Consider the following 16,612-nt stretch of genomic DNA (forward strand, 5'->3'; position numbering starts at 1 on the left):
CACAGATCGAGACATCTCAGCTGGAGCCCGAAATCGCAATGGCCACGACCAGTAAGACTGTAGTCTACAACAAAGGGTTGTAAGTGGAAGCAGATCATCTCAGCCCAGAAGATTTGGGGAGGAAAAGAGGGGGATACTTGAGATCCCGACTGGAAAAAAAAAAAAAAAAGAAAACAACAACAAGAAGAAGAGAAAACGACTAACAGAGCGCGGCGATAGTAACGTATCACTGCTCCCAGCGACCTGGGAGACAATTAACACTTGCAGAGAACTGACACCTCACACCAGTCAAAAAGATTAACATTAGAAGTTTTAAATTAGCCACAGGAAGCAGCAACGACAAGCAATGACAACAACAAATTCCATCCAAACACTTTAGAGAAGTAGAATAATCTCAGAACTTCACAGCACTGCATGGAGGGATGGCCGACAGTGCCATTGCCTGGTGGTACCTAATGGCCGTGGGCTTCACCCAGCATGTTTGGTTTTCCACGTGGATTTAATCTGCAGACTGAAGCTGCATTAAAATAATTCCCTAGAGATCAGTGGGAGCATGGGTGTGAAGAGCTTGGCAGGGTGGTTTTTGGCTCTGTGATCCTGTCTTGATGTCACACCGATCCTGCCCCGATGGCCGTGCACAGAAGTGGTTCAATGCTGCACCACCAAGGTCATAGCCTCTGCACCCTCCATCCTGGTGGCATCCAGGTGGCATCCTGGTGGCATCCTTCATTGCACTTGCAAGATTTTGTGGCACCCACCACCAGGCAGGGCTTTTGCCCAAGGTTCAAGATACTGGAAAGCCAACATGTCCACGCGTTGACTGGGAAGGGATCTTACTGCAAAAGTAGGATGGATCTGCTCTTTTCCTTTGCATGGGTGGGATTTGTCCCAGCTAATGTAGACCCTCTAAAAGTAAGGGCATTAATCTAAGCTAATTGGCTAAGCCTTGCTTTGCTAAACTGCTTGTTTTAGGACTGAGGACAGAATATGCTTTGACTTTTGGTCAGCCCTGAAGTGGTCAGGCAGTTGGACTTGATGATTGTTGTCCCTTCCAGCTGGAACTTTTCTCTCTTCTCTTCTCTTCTCTTCTCTTCTCTTCTCTTCTCTTCTCTTCTCTTCTCTTCTCTTCTCTTCTCTTCTCTTCTCTTCTCTTCTCTTCTCTTCTCTTCTCTTCTCTTCTCTTCTCTTCTCTTCTCTTCTCTTCTCTTCTCTTCTCTTCTCTTCTCTTCTCTCTTCTTTCTTCTCTCCTCTCCAGGTAGGACAGATGCCTCCAGCACTGCACCAGATCCTGTCCTCATGTGGGTTTGGGGCCATAATTTGACTTTCCATTGTCTTCTTCCCAAGAGTAAATCCCAAGTGACTCCCTGAGGAGTTGATGCAGATTTTGAACGTGGTCATCAGCAGAAGACCACACAAACAGCAAGATCTGCCTCTGTGGGACCAATGTAAGGATGGAGCCTTGGTGGTGGTGGGCATGGCCAAGCACACACAGGCTCTCATCCTTCAAATGCCATTTTTTGGGGTTGTGGGGGGAGGGTGGAGGGAGTGGGAGCAACCAAATCACCACTGACACAGAATGTATTTGAAGGATTTATTGCAATGCCTGAGCCCTGCTGTGTGCTCCTCCACCTCTGGAGTCAGACCAGGAGGAGCTGGAGTCACAGGAAGGTCAGGCCAGCTCAGGAAGACTGAACCTGTCCCCACCTTGGTGTAAATCAGAACTCATTGCCTGGAACAAACCAATTCTGGGAGGTTCACAGGCAGGGGAGGAGAGGCCAGACCCAGGCTCTCCATAGCTGCTCTTGAGGAGCCAACTCCTGGTCCCCAACACTTGGAAAGGCAGAGTGGGTCCAGTTCCACTCATGGAGCTGTTCTGGATTGACAGCAGGGTGAGGGATGGCTGAACTGGACCCAGTGATGTTCCTCTAATGCACCAGATGAGATGAATGTAGACTCTGGAGGAAGTGAGGCCACAGCATCAGCTCCCCAGGGGATCTGGAGGGGATGCAGGGAGGTGGCACCTGCCCTAGAGACCTTTCCATGAGCATCTGTCCTACAGGCAGCACACCAGGACCTGGATTTTGTCCCCAGGAGCCAGAACTCTGGGCTGTGGAAGGAGGTGAGGACCTTGTGGCTCCAGCACCTCTCTGCGTGCTTTGTTTCCCCTTCATTTTGTGGATTCCCTAAACCATTCTGCTGCAAAGGTTTGGGGTTTTGGATTTTGGGGTGGGTTTTGTCTTTTTGGTGGTTTTGGAGAGGTAGGGTAAGGAGATGATTTGGTTTTGTGTTGTGGTGGCTTTGAGCTCCAGCTGCCTGCCCAGCTCACAGACAAGGGATCTGAAACAGAAGAAGAGAGTCAGGAGTTTGCTGCTGGGTATCTTTAGGAGAGAGCTCCAAGGAAAAAAAAAGAAACAAACCACAGACTGAGTAAATTCCACCTTGGGAAAGAGCCAGTTCCCAGTTTTCCTCAGGATGGGAAGTGGGTACGGATGCACACACATCACCTGCAGAGTTTCAGGAGCATGGGATGCTCCTCACCTCCATCCAATGCTGCTGAGAACTTGGTTGGTTTGGAGAACAGACTTGGAGGTGACTCCTGAGGGCCTGATCCTGCTCCACCAGCTTGAGGGATGTCAGGAGGAGACAAAGCTATGAGATGATGACTGCTCCAAAGGGAACACAGTGAACAATCAGGTGCTCTGAATGAGTCTGGATTTATCATCTTCCCCTACAAACAAACCCTGCTAGCCTTGTTTTGCTTGGTGTCTCATGACAACAGGACTCGAATCAACTCAAGAAACACCTCCTGGGTCAGGCCTTCATTGGGCTTTCTCTCCAAGAGCCAATCACAGCTTCTGGCAAGTTGGTGACAACATTTGCCCTCAGATTTTGATCAAAGTCCCCTCTGCCTGCCCAAAGCCCTGGGAAGGGAAAGCCACCACCTCACAGGGTCCTAAGCCCTGTCCTAACCTCTTCTGAATGCACCTCCAGGTCTGGCACTGCATCCGTGATACCCAGGAGGTTGATGACCTGAGGACCTGACCCCACATCTCCCAAACCCTTGTGTGTCCCAGGACAGCCAGGATGGTGCAGCCCCATCTCTGCTGCCTCCCCCCTGGCCTGGTGGTGAGCAGAACATGGTGGATGTCTGAGGAGCACATTTGGGTGGCCCCTTGGTCCCAAACTCACGGGGAAGACAAGCCCACGGGGTGCCCACTGAAGCCAGCTGATGAGGTACAGCTTTTGAGCCACCACCGTCCCAACCTGGGGGGTGTTGAGGTGCATCTGGATTTCAGAGCAGCTTGGCAGACACCGACCTGACCAGGAGAGCTCTTCAAAGACCATTTCACACGCAGGCAGCTGAAGGTTGGGCTCCCTCACTCAAAATCCCCCACTCAACTCTTCCTCCAGCCTTAGGAACGCCAAGTGTGGAGCTGGGAAGGCAGCAGCCCGTTAGCTCTGGTTTATTAGGACAGGAAAATCGTGCCAGGAAAGACGACACCCAAGAAGCTCACGATAACATTCTGCACCTCCACTTAATTGCTAATTAATCTCCTCGACTTCCCTCGTGTAGGAAAAGGAACCCTCGGCTGGCGAGACCGACCCAACCGGCGGAGTTTCTGGTGATTGGGGGAAGGGGTGGAAATGGGGAGCTCAGAACCCACCACGCACATCAAGTTGTTCACCTCAACAGATCAGAGTAATGAGACGATCATCTCCTGGAGGATTTAATTAGAAATGTCGCAGCTAATTGATTTCTTGGCTATGTTAATTAAGAAATAATGAGGACCAGGTTGCAGCGGAAGGCGCCAGCGACAAGTTTGGAGGCTCTCCTGGAGGATGCTTCTCTTGGCTGCACCCCGAGCTGGCCAGGGGACAACTAGGGGACAATCCTGGGGTGGTGTCACCCGTGTCCTGAACCCACCCTTGAGCTTGGCCACAGCTCAGCTCCTTCCATTTCTGCTCGTTGCTCGTTTTCCTACTCTGTGTCCCTGCTGTGACAGTGGAGGGGGACACTGGAGCCCAGAGAAGCTGTGGCTGCCCCATCCCTGGAGATTTTGAAGGTTGGATGGGGCTTGGAGCACCCTGGGCTGGTGGGAGGTGTCCCTGGGCATGGCAGGGGGGTGGAAATGGATGATCCCTCACAATCCAAGCAATTCCATGGTTCCATGACACAGTGCTGGACTCTGCCACCCTGGGACAAGCCCTGCTGGTAGAGCTGAGGTTGGTGTGGTTCCAGGTAGCTGGGAGATGGAGATGTGTGTGAGCCCCAAATGAGCTCCTGGTGAAGGGCTGGAAGGAGCTCTGGAACCTGGGATGCTCCTCAGCCCTGCAGGGGGAGCGACAGGCTTGGAGCAAGGCTCGAAGGTACCAATAACCCAGCCCAGAAGCTGACCTGGTTCTGAGCTCATCCCTGGTGCTGGGGGTGCTTGAAGTGGAGGCTGGAAGTGGTCCCAGTGGTGTCAGATTCCCACAGCCCTGGTTATCTCCCCCGTTCACTTTAGGAAACATTCCTTTTGTCCTTTTTTTTTATTTGTTTTTCCTTTTTTCTTTTTTTATGGCTCATTTTGCACCCGATGCTCCTCACAGCACCCTATGGAAGGCACCTGGAACCACTGCCAGCAGGTCCCTGGGGACACGGTGGGATGGGGAGGGGGTCACCCCCAGGGGGTTTGAACCTTCCCCAGGGTGTGTAACAACTTGGGTGTGCCCGAAATAAAAGAGTGGAAGGAATCTGGTGTTTGGTGACATCTCCTGTGGCTGCTGGGTGGGAAGGAGCAGGGTGGGGGGCAGGTAGGAAGGGATGGAGAAGTTCAGGGGTTTGGGAAGGGATGAAGAAGTTCGGGGGGGTCAGAAGGGATGGAGAAGTTCAGAGGGGTGGGAAGGGATGGAGAAGTTCAGGGGGGATGCAGGGAGGTGGGAAGGGATGGAGAAGTTTGGGGGGGTGGGAAGAGATGGAGAAGTTCAGGTGGAATGGGAAGGGATGGAGAAGTTCAGGGGGGGTCAGAAGGGATGGAGAAGTTCAGGGGGGGTGGGAAGGGATGGAGCAGTTCCTGATGGTGGGGTAGGAGCTGCCAAGGAGAGGGCTTCTCCCTGCATCACGAGGGGATGTGGGGAGGGGGCTTCCCACCCCCCCAGGAATTGTTGCAGCTGTGTGTGTGCATCTTGAGGTGAAATCCGTGGTTTTAATTGGAGGGGATTTAGGTTGGATGTTGGGAAAAGGTTCTGCTGCATGAGGGTGGTGGAACTATGGCCCAGGCTGCACAGGGAGGGGGTTGAGGCCTCAGCCCTGGAGATATTCAGGATATTGAGGAGCTCTGAGCACCCTGATCTGGGTGAGGGTTGGACTGGGTGAGCTTTAGAGGTCCCTTCCAACCCAAATTATTCTGTGATTACATATTATATACTATACCTTATGCATTACATATTATATATTACATATTTTATGTAATATATCTTGTATCCATCATTATGTGCTAGATGATATGGATTATATATATCACATCTCATTGTTCATACGTAAGTTATAATACACCATGGAGAACACCCATTAACTCATAATAATGATATATGATATCATTATATCATGTATTATTCTTATATCTTATTCCATATACTATATACCATGTAGAATAAATCATATATTGTGTATCATATATGATAGATGATGTGATAGCATTATATATTCTATTATTATGTATATTATACACATATTATATATCATGTAGCATATATATTACATAATATATTACATATATTACATATATATTAATATATATACATTATAATATATATTAATATATATTACATATAATGCACTAGACATTTAATATTATGTAGTATATAATATGGATTATAACATATAATAAAGTGTATAATTATATATAGAGAATATAGAGAATATCTATATATTATATATGTAATATTATATATAAAATATATATTATCTATATATTAATATATTAGATTAGATATATAGATAATATACTGTAATAAAATATGACAAAGATTACTATAATAAACTGGATACTAGGTGAATGTATATCATAAAATAACAAACATATCTAATAAGCATTAGCCAATGGAATGTCTATACACAACTATATGCACACACCCCTATATATTGTGTATATACACTGTTAAACTATGTATAATGATAAATAAATGTCCACTATAGAAGAGATACCCCCAAGAAATGCACAGGTACACAAACACACACGGGTCTAGGCTGGGTGTGTGCACACTGTGTATTCCTGCTATTAAAATATATAGAATATTACATCTAAAATATAGAAAATTCATTAAAATGTGGATAAACTGCATGTCTATAGACACCTGTGTGTGCACAGACACACACACCCGGGTGTATCTGCTGAGCACATCCACGGGCACCAGTCTGGGGCATCACCAGTCTGGGGCATCACCAGTCTGGGGCATCACCAGTCTGGGGCATCTCCCCCAGGATTTCTCAGCTGATTTTTAGATCTATAAATCAAGAAAAAATTATCCAAAATCTCCTTTCCCCCCCCCAAACTCCAGCGAGACATGGGAAGGACACCCAGACCCTCATCCCCTGAGCCCCCCAGCCCCATCCCCTCATTTCTGGGGGTCCCTCTCCACCCCTGGGGGGGATCAGAACCCTCCCAACATTCCCTCCCTCTGCTCACCCCCACGGAGCCACCCCGGGGCCCCATCCTTGGTGCCACCATCCCCACCCCGGTGTCCCCACCCGTGATGGGAGGGTGGGTGTGGGGTTGGTCCCTTTTGTGCCCCGGGTGGGTGTGTGGGGTGGGGGAGGCAAGCAGACAGTTTTCCCAGCAGGTTTTTTGCTTTTTTATTTCCACGCAGTAACACCCACTACAGCTGCTGAACTACCTACGGCGGGGAGCGCACGCACACGGGCGACGGGGAGAAAAGAATAAATTAAACTAAACCTGTAAAAAAACAAACGGAAGGAAAAAATGACAAAAAAAGAAAAAAACTGGGAGAAAAAGAGGGGATAAAGGTGAAAGCAAAAAAAATAATAATTAAAAAAATAAATGGAAAGGGTTGGGGTACATTGAGCTTCCAGGTAGGATGGTTTTGTTGGACCTCCCGGATGGTTCCCAGCACGGAGGAGGCTGCGGTCCCGTCCCGGGGCGGTGGGCACCCCGGCAGCCTCCTCTTCCTCCTCGGCTCAGCGGTGGGAGCTTCCCGAAAAGCACCCCCCAAAGGACACCCCCCCGGGGGGACACGGGGTCCCCACTTCAGGCCGGGCCCCCCGTTGGAAAGGCAGCGGGCGGGGATGGCGGCGGCGGCGGTGGCCACGTCCCACCTAAAGTCCCTCGGGTGCCACCGCCTGTGTCCCCCCTTCCTCCCCCGGGTTCCTCTCCATGGTGGCTCCTCCAGGAGCCTGTCCCTGCCTTAGTCGTTGGAGGTGACATCGATGTCCTCCCCGCTGGACTGCTTGGTGGCCAGGCGCCATCGGTTGATGTGGTGGGAACCTTTCTTCTTCTGGTCCGAGTCGGGTCCTTCCTCCTCCAGCTTCTGCCGTTTGTATTTCGTCCTCCGGTTCTGGAACCAAACTTTCACCTGGGAGCGTAAGGAGAGGTTGGGGCTCTCAGGGAGGTCCTGGCACACAGGGATGCCCAGAGCTCCACCGGATTTTCCTTGGGAGACCAAAAAAGTCCCTACCACACCCCCCCCCCCCCCTTCCCCAAGCTGAGGAGAACTCTTGCTCTGCCCTGCCTCAGTTTCCCTGCAGCAAGGTGGGGTGTGGGGGAGGTGACAAACGGGGTGCTGCCACCTCCCTGCCTTGGAGAAAGCCAAGTTGGGTTGGAGGACGCTCACCACACCTCAGACACAGCCTGGTGCCCATCACCTGGGGCTTTGGGCTGCATGGTCCAGTTTCATCCTTGGGGTCAGGAGGCCCAGGGTGTGGTGGCCGTGGGACAACACAGGGAGCCACCCACACCACCCCGGGGCATCAGTCAACTTGGGCTGGGTGTCAGCTAATTAGAGCTGGATGCTAATTATAATTAGAGACCCCTGTGGGCAGCAGGAGGGGGGGTGCAGGATGGGGCAGGCAGGTTATGCAGCAGGAAGGGATGCAGCAGGAAGGGATGCAGGATGCAGCAGGAAGGAATGCAGGATGCAGCAGGAAGGGATGCAGGATGCAGCAGACAGGGGTGCAGCAGACAGGCTGGGGTGCAGGACCCTGCCCTGTGCCCTCAGGACACCCAGTGCCACCACTGCCAGCCCAGCCCAGCCTGCAGCATCCCCACCCCTGCAGGTGATGCAGCACCCATAGCCTCACCCCAGCCCTGGGGACTGTCCCCTCCTTGTCCCCATGGAGCTTTTGGCAAAGGGGGGAGGGGGCAGAGGCCAGAGCTGACCCCCCAACACCTTCCCCAGGGAGCAAACCCCTCCCAGACCCCCAGGCAGCCCCAGCCCCTGACTTCCAGGCATCCTCAGCCTCTTGAGGTGGGTGCTTTATGGCCCTGGTAGATATTATAATAACATCCCCCCCCCCAATCGTCCTCTCTCTTCCCCCACCCCCCCCCCCCCCAGACTCAACCCATTTGCTTTCCTAGCTCTGGGGCATTTCTGGAACAATAACCGAGCTGGTGCTTTTCATTCAAGGATTGCAAAGCACTTTGCAAACTTTAATTAAAGCTCTCAGCCCTCTGGGAGCAGGGAAGTTGCCTTATCCCTAAATGATGGAAGGGGGAAAACTGAGGCATAAAGCAATTAAGATGCTTGAGGGAGGCTCTGTGGAGATGAGGGGTGGGTGGGAAGCAGCTCCTGAACCTAAAACCTTTCCTCCCCAGCTGGGAGTAACCACATCTCCTGCGGGATGAGCTTGGGATGGGGGTTTTGGGGATGTCCCCGGGCTGGATGGGCTCCCCGACCGACCCCTCTGCTGCCCAGAAGCCACAATGAGGGAAGTGTGAGAACCTCACAGTGGGCACCTGGGGGATAAGCTGCCCCCTACCATGCCTCATCCTGAAGAGTAATTGCCTTAAACCCCCAAGCCTTGGGATTTCAGCCCTTCCCAAACCCTTGCCACATTAACCGTTGTCATGCCGGGGCTTTGTGGGGTGGGATGCTCCAGGCATTCCTTCCCATCTGCTCCCAGGGGCTGTCCCTGCCCTGCAGGATCACCTCTGTCCCCTCCCTCCTGCCCCAGGATGGGGATGTTCCCTGAATGTCTCCTGCATCCCGGGTTCCTGCTGTCACCTGTGCTGCCACCCCTGCAGCCACCGAGAACCCAGACTCTGCCTGGGGGACAGCTCTGTCCCCAAGGTGCCACTGCTGCCACCGAGCTGGGGACAGATAAAATCTGGTGGCTTCATGCAATGGTGACCCCAGTCCTGTGGAAGATGTGAGGACACGGGGATGGGTCAAGGGGGTGACAGAGAGGGAGCAGCCCTGCTGCCACCTGGGGTCAGGCACAGTGACACCACTTGTGCTGTGCTGTCACCTGAACATGCCACCACCTCCCTGTGCCACCACCTCCAGGTGCCACCACCTCACAGGGCAGCAGCACTCCCCCAGCACCAGCACTGTGCCCTCTTCTGAAAACACGCCAGAACTGTCCCCAGAGCTTGGGTCTGGGGACAATCCTCGTGAGCACGGAGGGGACACCACTGCCAGCCCCGGGCTTTGCAGCCTGGCTGCTCTCTGGCTCTATCAGGGACTCCCATCTTTCCCCTCCCATGACTCCCAGGCATTCACTCCATTAATTATTACCCCGTCCCCTCAGAGCCGCTGCGGTGCCTGCCCGGTACCGCCCAGTCCCGACCCACCAGGCAGGGCTGCGGTGCCACCACCCCTGCACAGATGGTGCTGGGAGAGGATGCTAGGGTATGGGGTGCCCTCATCATCACCCCAAATCCAGGAGGAGATGCTGGGATGCAGGGTGTCACCCCAAATCCAGGAGGAGATGCTGGGGTGTACGGTACCTTCATCATCACCCAGCTACCAGGAGGAGATGCTGGGTGTCTCCAGTGTCACCCCAAATTCAGGGGGGGATGCTGGGGTCACCCCAAACCTCTCAGGGTGAGACCTTGGCAAGATTTAGGACCCCCGGCAGGTTTTCCCCCTGTGCTGTGGGGGATGGAGAGGCTCTGCTGGGAGCTCCATCCTGCAGGATGCAAAATGACCCCAGGGAAGTTCTTTCCCAGTTCTTTCCCTTCCCTGGGGCAGGGAAGTGACCTGATGCCACCAGAGGTGGGCACAGCAGTGTCACCACCTGTGTCCCCCAGCCTGGCATGACCTAAGCATGGTCACCACACCTCCTCCTGGGTCTCCCCTGCCTGGCACTCCCCTGACATGCCAGCTCCTGGTGCCCCCCATCTCACACACACCCCATGTCCCCTGCTCTGTGCCATCCCACCATCCCACTTTCTTGAAGGCTTTGGGATTCTGAGATCCTGACGGATTTTCTCCCATTCCCATTTTTGTTTTGCTTTGGGTTGGGTTTTTTTTGGCTGTTTGCATGGGCCTGGCTCATCCCAGACTCTGTGAAAGGATGGGAAGGGGTTAAACACCTCCACCCCTTCCCACCCCATATCCCAAGGCATTTCCTGGTGCTGGGCAGTACCTGGACCCTTTTCACCTTCCCTTTGGGCTGCTCCAGGTGTTGCTTCCCTGGCTGAGGGATCCGGAGTGGGCACAGCCCAAAGGGTGAAGCCCCCTTTTCTATTTATTTTTTTTTCCCAGGAGGAAAAGCAGCTGGGAAATAGGGCCAAGCACCAACTGATGCTTCTCCCAGTGATTAAACCCACTCATAAATAATCAACCACATCCACCTGTGGGGCTGGGGGTCTGCAGGGGGGGAAGTACACCCATGGCACCCAATGTCACAGCGGGGATGTGTGGGCATGGAGGACAAGGGGTGGCTTTCAATGGGATGTCTGTAAGCATGGGGGATTGATCACTGGATTAATATAATATAATATAATATAATAATAATAATAATAATAATAATAATAATAATAATGCCTTCTTTTGGCACAGCCACTGCTCTGGTTCTGCCACTCAGTACCTCGATGCCAGCCCCTTATCCCGTCCCTCTGCACATTGGGGATATTTCCCTCCCACCAAGTTTGAAAAATATTATCCTAAAAAATAAAAAAGACCAGAAAAAAAGGAAAAGAAGTCTTCCCTGGTTCTCCCCCCAGACTCTCTGCAGTCCCCTGTCCCCAGCTTCATCCCCCTGAGCTGACCCCAGCCCCAAACCCCGCCGGCTCTGCCCGGCGCTCGCTCCCTGCCTTCAGGGGATGGATTATGGATTATCCCCCCCGGATGGCTGCAGCAGAGACCCAAAACCACGGGAAGATCTTCCTACAGAACCCGCTGCAGTGCATCAAAAATCCAATCCTAACAACCCAATGTCTTCATCCTGCCCCCTGCCATTTCCCAGTCTCCAGCCGGGCTGAGGGATGGGTGCCGGGATGCGATGACACAAACCCCACAGGACTCCCTGAGCTGCCCCTCGGGCATCCTGCAGCTGCCTTTTCCCTACAGCCAAATTTCTGTTTATTCTTTGACCTTCGGGTTGGATATATGGCTTGGTTTGGTTTTTTTTTTTCTTTTCTCCCTTTAACATCATTTTCAACCCAGGGAGGTGACAGCAAGGACCCGAGCCGGGATGCCAGCTGCTGCCCTGCCCTGCCAGCCATAGGGACAGGGGGGTTGGGATGGCATCGGGGTACAAACGGCCTCTGGATTTTGTGGGCTCCAATCTCCCTGTAACTTCCCTCTCTCTAAGATGCACTTGGAGGTTTCCTTTGGCAGAGCCCAGGAGAGGACGAGCCAGGCGGGTACCGGGAACACCCGCAGCTCCAGCTTTACTTCCCCGTGGAATTAAAGGTTAAAAAATTAAATTAATTCAGAATATAGACCAAACTAGCAAGCCAGGATTGGGAGAAAACGTTCTCCACCAGCTCTGTTCCTGAATCTGATGGGAAGCAGCATGGATTCACCCGGAGCTTTTGGGAATAGCCGCTCGCCAGGACACCGGGCTTGGCCACACACAGCACCAGCTCTCCTGTTTTCCCAGTGGGATTTTATCCCTATGGTCCTCCTGGGTCTGATAAATCCTAATATTTTGGAAACGTTAGAAATTGTGAAATACCTTTTGCTAAAAATCAGAAAGTTGCAGCTGGAATAAATGCCTGCAGGGCAGGCACCCGTCCGTGCACCCATCGGGCACCGGTAGCACCACAATCCAGGGGCATTTTTGCAGCTCCCCAGGGAAGGTCTCATTCTCCTGTTCCTTTTTGTTTTTTAAACTGGATTTTTAAAATATTATCACTCTCGGGTAAAACACCCCAAGCCAGCAAGAAGCAACAGCCCCAGGAAACTGCTCTGGAGAGCGGCATGATGTGAGACCAGCACCTCCCAGCCTTATTCCCTGCTGGGGACACCCGTGATGAGCAGACACTGCTGCGAAAAAACAAAACCCCAAACCCACCCTGAGCCCAGAGGAACCCTCACGCTTCAGCCACGGCTTCCACGGGGGATTCCTGAGCAAATTCCTGAGCTGGGATTTTGCAGAGCGCGGCGCGGGGCCGGCGCTGTCTCCGCGGTTGGATGGTGGGGAGACGGAGAGAGGGATGGAAGGATGGATGGAGGGATGGATGGGGGGATGGATTAGGGGATGGATGGGGGGTACCTGGGTCTCGGAGAGGCTGAGGCTGCTGGCCAGCTGCTTGCGCTCGGCTCCCACCACGTAATGGTTCTTCTCAAAGGCCCTTTCCAGGCGCAGGAGCTGGGAGGGTGAAAAGGCGGTGCGGATGCGCTTGGGCTTGCGGGCGAAGGGGCCGTGGAGGAGAAGGCTCTCCTGGGACACCTCGCTCCCTACGGACACCAAGAGCAGTCAGGGGCTGGCAGCAGCACCCCCAGCACCGCAGCTTCCCCCCCCTCCCCATGCTCCAAGGTGGGGAGATTCATCCCCCCCCTGCCCTCGGGCACCCCATGGGGGAGATGGGAGGGGAAGGGAAGGGGAAGGATGAATGGGGAGAGCAGGGGGAAAGAAAAAGAGGGGAGAGGGGAGAGGCAGAGGAAAAGAAAGTAGAAAAGAGGAGAAAGAGAGAGGCAGCCTAAGAAACTGACAGGGAAAAAGCAAAGCAAACCAAAAAAACAAAACCAAAAAAACCCCAAACCAAAACAACACAAAAACCAACACAAACAAACAAACAAAACTCCACAAGCAAAAGTGAGGGAGAAAAAGAAGACAGAAGGAGAAGAAGGAAAAGAGTGAAAGAGGAAAGGAAGGTGGGAAAGCAAGGAAGAAGGGGAAAAAAAGGAATAAAAGAGAAAAGAAGGAGAGAAAGAGAAATAAAGACGAAAAGAGAAAAGAGAAGAGAAAATAAAGAAAGGTAACAGAAAAATAAGCAAATAAATAAAGAAAAAAGGCAAGAAAGATAAAAGAAAGAGGGGGAAAAGGAAGGAAAAGAGAAATTAAACAGAGAAATTAAGCAGAGAAAGAAGAGAATCGGTAGCATGAAAAGAATGAAAGAAAAAAAATAAGAAAATAAATAAATGAAGAAAAGACAGGAAAGGAAGAGGGCAGGAAGGGATCGAACGAGGATGAGAGAGGGGGCAGGTGGCAGGACACGGAGCGGTGACGGAGCGGGGATCCCGCGGAGCCTCTCCCGGGACCAAACCGGGCTGAGAATGGGACTGGAATGAGGCTGGGACCGGGGCTGGGCTGGGGCCAGTCAGGGCGGCCCGGGCCGAGCAGGGGCCCCCGGGAGCCTCCGGCAGCGGCCGCGATCCCCGGCGGAGCCGCCGTAGCCCGGAGCCAGGAGAGGGGTTGGTGCGGGACAGATAACCCTAATCTGGGCTGACCGGGTCCGGACCCCCGGGGCACAGCAAAGGGACGAGATGGAGGGAAAGGGAAAGGAAACTGGAGGAAAGGGAAAGGAAATGGCAGGAAAAGGAAAGGAAAAATTAAGGAAAGGAAAAGAAAAATGAGAGAAAGGGCAAGAAAATTGAAGGGAAGGAAATGAAAAGAAAATAAGAAAAGCAAAGGAAAGCAGAAAGGGACAGGACACAGAGAAAGGAAAAGAAAATAATAAAGGGACAGAAAAAGAGAAAGAGAAAAAAGATAAAGAGAAAATATAGAGAGAAAAGAAGAGAAGAGAAGAGAAGAGAAGAGAAGAGAAGAGAAGAGAAGAGAAGAGAAGAGAAGAGAAGAGAAGAGAAGAGAAGAGAAGAGAAGAGAAGAGAAGAAGAGAAGGAAAAAGAAACAAGATGAAAAAAAGAAAAAAACGAAATAGAGAGAAAAGCTGTAAAATAAAACGAATTCTCGCTGTGCAGCCGCGATCCACCGTAATCTTCCCTCTCCTTCCGCAAAGCAGAAACCCAAACTCCCGGTTCCGCGGGGCCGCGCAGGAGAAGGCAGCGCCGGGCCCGGCTCCGGGAGCCCCGCAGTGCCCGGCCGGGACCCCCCCACACTCCAGCGGAGCTGCCGGAGGGTTGCACCGGCCCCCGTATCGGCACCGGGACCGGCACCGGGACCGCCGGCTCCAAGGCTGCGGGACCGCACTGGGAGTGCAAATCCACTGAGTGGTGTAAATGCACTGAGTAACGCGTGTGTAAATGAGATGAGCACCGGGTGTCCAAACACGCAGAGCATCGGGCGTGCAAATGCATGGAGTACCGAGTGTGCAAATGCACTGAGTACCGGGCGTGCAAATGAGATGAGCACCCGGTGTGCGGATACGCAGAGCACCGGCCGCGCAACTGCCCGGAGTACCGGGTGTGTAAGTGCACTGAGGAGCCGGCGTGCAAACACACGGAGCACCGGGTGTACAAATGCATGGAGTGCCGGGTGTGTAAATACACCCAGTTCCGAGTGTGTAAACGCGTTGACTCCGGCACCGGGTGTGCGAACGCGTTGCGTATCGGAGCGTGCAAAAGGCAGCGGGTGTGCAAACACAGGGAGCAGCGGAGTGTGCAAACGCACTCACTGAGTAACGGGTGTGTAAAATCCTCGGCACCGCTCTGCAAAGCCCCGGAGCTCCGGTTGTTGGTACCGGCCCCGCAGCAACAGGTTTTGCCTCCGGGTTCGCTTCGGTCTCCCCAAGATTAACGGGGCCGGGGCCGCCCGCTTTTCCCTCCGCACCCTCTCCGCGCCCTCTCCGCACCCTCTCCGCGCCCCGCCGAGCCCCAGGCTGCGGTAGGAGATGCGGGTTTTCCATCATCTCTCTCACCTTGGAAGCGATGCCCGAAGAAGCGGTTCCGCAGCACCCAAGGGTAGAAGTTGAGCGGGTCGCGGTGTTGCGGCCCGAAAAAGGAATGGGGGTGAGGCAGCCCCGACCCCCCCAACTGATGGGGCCCGACGGGCAACGCCGGGTGCCCCACGGCCTCGGGGAAGACGAGCTCGGTGCTACCGTAAAGGGCTCGACCGGCGGCTGCGGCTCCTTGGAAGCCGGGGGTGAAAGCGGCGGCTTCGGCGGCGGGGCCGGGGTAACCGAGGGCGGGGGGCCGCGGGGGGTCCTCGGGGCTGAGGTGGGTGTCTTTGCCCACCAGGGACTCGATGGTGAAGCAGCGTTTCGCGGACGGTTGGAACATGGTTTGAACCGGGAGGGGAGGGAAAGAAAGGAGGAGGAGGAGGAGGAAGGAAGGAGGGGGGTGGAGGTTTGGGGGGGGGGAGAGTGGGGGTGTCGGAGCGGGGCTGTTCCTTCGGATGAGCGTGTGTGTGTGTGTGTGCAAGAAACCTCCCCCCTGGGCAGGGCACACGCACACACACAACCCCCCCCCCCCCTGCACACCCACACCCACCCGTGGGCACCCACGCACCCGCCAGCCCCGGGGCGGCCGCTACAAATAGGGCCGGTACCTGGCGGGGCCCCGGGGAGGGGGCGGCCTCACCTGCTCGGGCCGGGCCGGGGCCGGGCAGGGGGAGGCAGGGGAGGGGTGGGGGGTGGTGGTGGTGGGGGGAAAGCAGAGAGCGCCCGAAAAACTGGACTGGAGCTGCTCCCGCAGGCGAGAAGTTGTGGGAAAAGGGGCTCCGACGGCGGGATTTTCTCTTCTTTAAGAAAAAGAAAAAAAAAAAAACGAAAAAAAGAAAAAATTTCTTTCTTTTAAAAATTCTCCTTTTTTTTTTCTCTCTCGCTTTTTTCTCTTCTCTTTTTTTCCCTTCTCCTTTTCCCCCCTTTTTCTTCTCCCTCCTCTTTTTTTCCCTTTTATCCCTTCTCTTTTTTGCCCTCTCTTTTTCCCCATTTCCCCCCTCTCTTTTTCTTGCCCCCCCTCTTTATTTCGCTTCTCTTACCCCCCCCTTCCCTGCCTCTCTTATTCTCCCCCCTTTTCTTTCCGCTCTTTTCCCCCCTCTTTTTCCCCTCTTTATTTTTTTCCTCTCTTCCCCCCATTCTTTCCCAACCTCTTTCCCCCCCCTTTTTATTTTTATTTTTCCTCTTCCTCTCCCCCCCCTCTTTTTTCCTGCCTACTTGTTTTTCATTTTTAATATATACACACATATATAAAATAAAAATCCCCACAGTGGCTGCTCCTCACCCCGCGGCTGCCGGCGGAGCGGGATGAAAGGTGACCCCCATACACAGCGCGGCTTCCGCGCAACCTCCGCACCCCTCCGCAGGCAGGACCTTTCCCCCCGCCC

General features: G+C 53.4%; 2 protein-coding genes across 5 annotated transcripts in view; one reads left to right on the forward strand and one right to left on the reverse strand.

Annotated features, from left to right (window-relative positions):
- Positions 1-6,877, forward strand: part of LOC103531235 (sideroflexin-5) — a 123,419-nt gene extending 116,542 nt beyond the window's left edge. For 2 of the 4 annotated variants that reach the window (XM_030450873.1, XM_030450879.1), the window contains one exon: positions 6-364. In XM_030450873.1, the coding sequence (XP_030306733.1) occupies positions 6-83 (78 nt within the window). In that variant the 3' untranslated portion in view covers positions 84-364. Of the gene's footprint in view, positions 1-5; positions 365-6,849 lie in introns of those variants that run through there. The other 2 variants (XM_030450874.1, XM_030450877.1) reach the window with 2 other exon arrangements.
- A 527-nt stretch (positions 6,878-7,404) lies between these two features.
- LOC103531238 (homeobox protein EMX1) lies at positions 7,405-15,567 on the reverse strand. Its single transcript, XM_030450739.1, has 3 exons — positions 15,207-15,567; positions 12,662-12,846; positions 7,405-7,572 (listed from the first exon to the last, which is right to left on the reverse strand). Exons 1-3 carry the CDS (start codon positions 15,565-15,567, stop codon positions 7,405-7,407), a joined length of 714 nt encoding a protein of 237 aa, XP_030306599.1.
- Positions 15,568-16,612: the final 1,045 nt, after the last annotated feature.

The sequence above is a fragment of the Calypte anna genome, chromosome 4B (assembly GCF_003957555.1).
Source record: "Calypte anna isolate BGI_N300 chromosome 4B, bCalAnn1_v1.p, whole genome shotgun sequence".
Classification (NCBI taxonomy): domain Eukaryota; kingdom Metazoa; phylum Chordata; class Aves; order Apodiformes; family Trochilidae; genus Calypte; species Calypte anna.

What these genes read in the sequence shown, in the direction of transcription:
- LOC103531238 (XM_030450739.1), bottom strand. Translation starts at nt 15,567, where the DNA reads ATGTTCCAACCGTCCGCGAAACGCTGCTTCACCATCGAGTCCCTGGTG. An exon ending in CTTCGGGCATCGCTTCCAAG is followed by an intron (nt 12,847 to 15,206) that starts GTGAGAGAGATG and finishes TGGTGTCCGTAG; the next exon opens with GGAGCGAGGTGTCCCAGGAG. An exon ending in TCAGCCTCTCCGAGACCCAG is followed by an intron (nt 7,573 to 12,661) that starts GTACCCCCCATC and finishes TTACGCTCCCAG; the next exon opens with GTGAAAGTTTGGTTCCAGAA.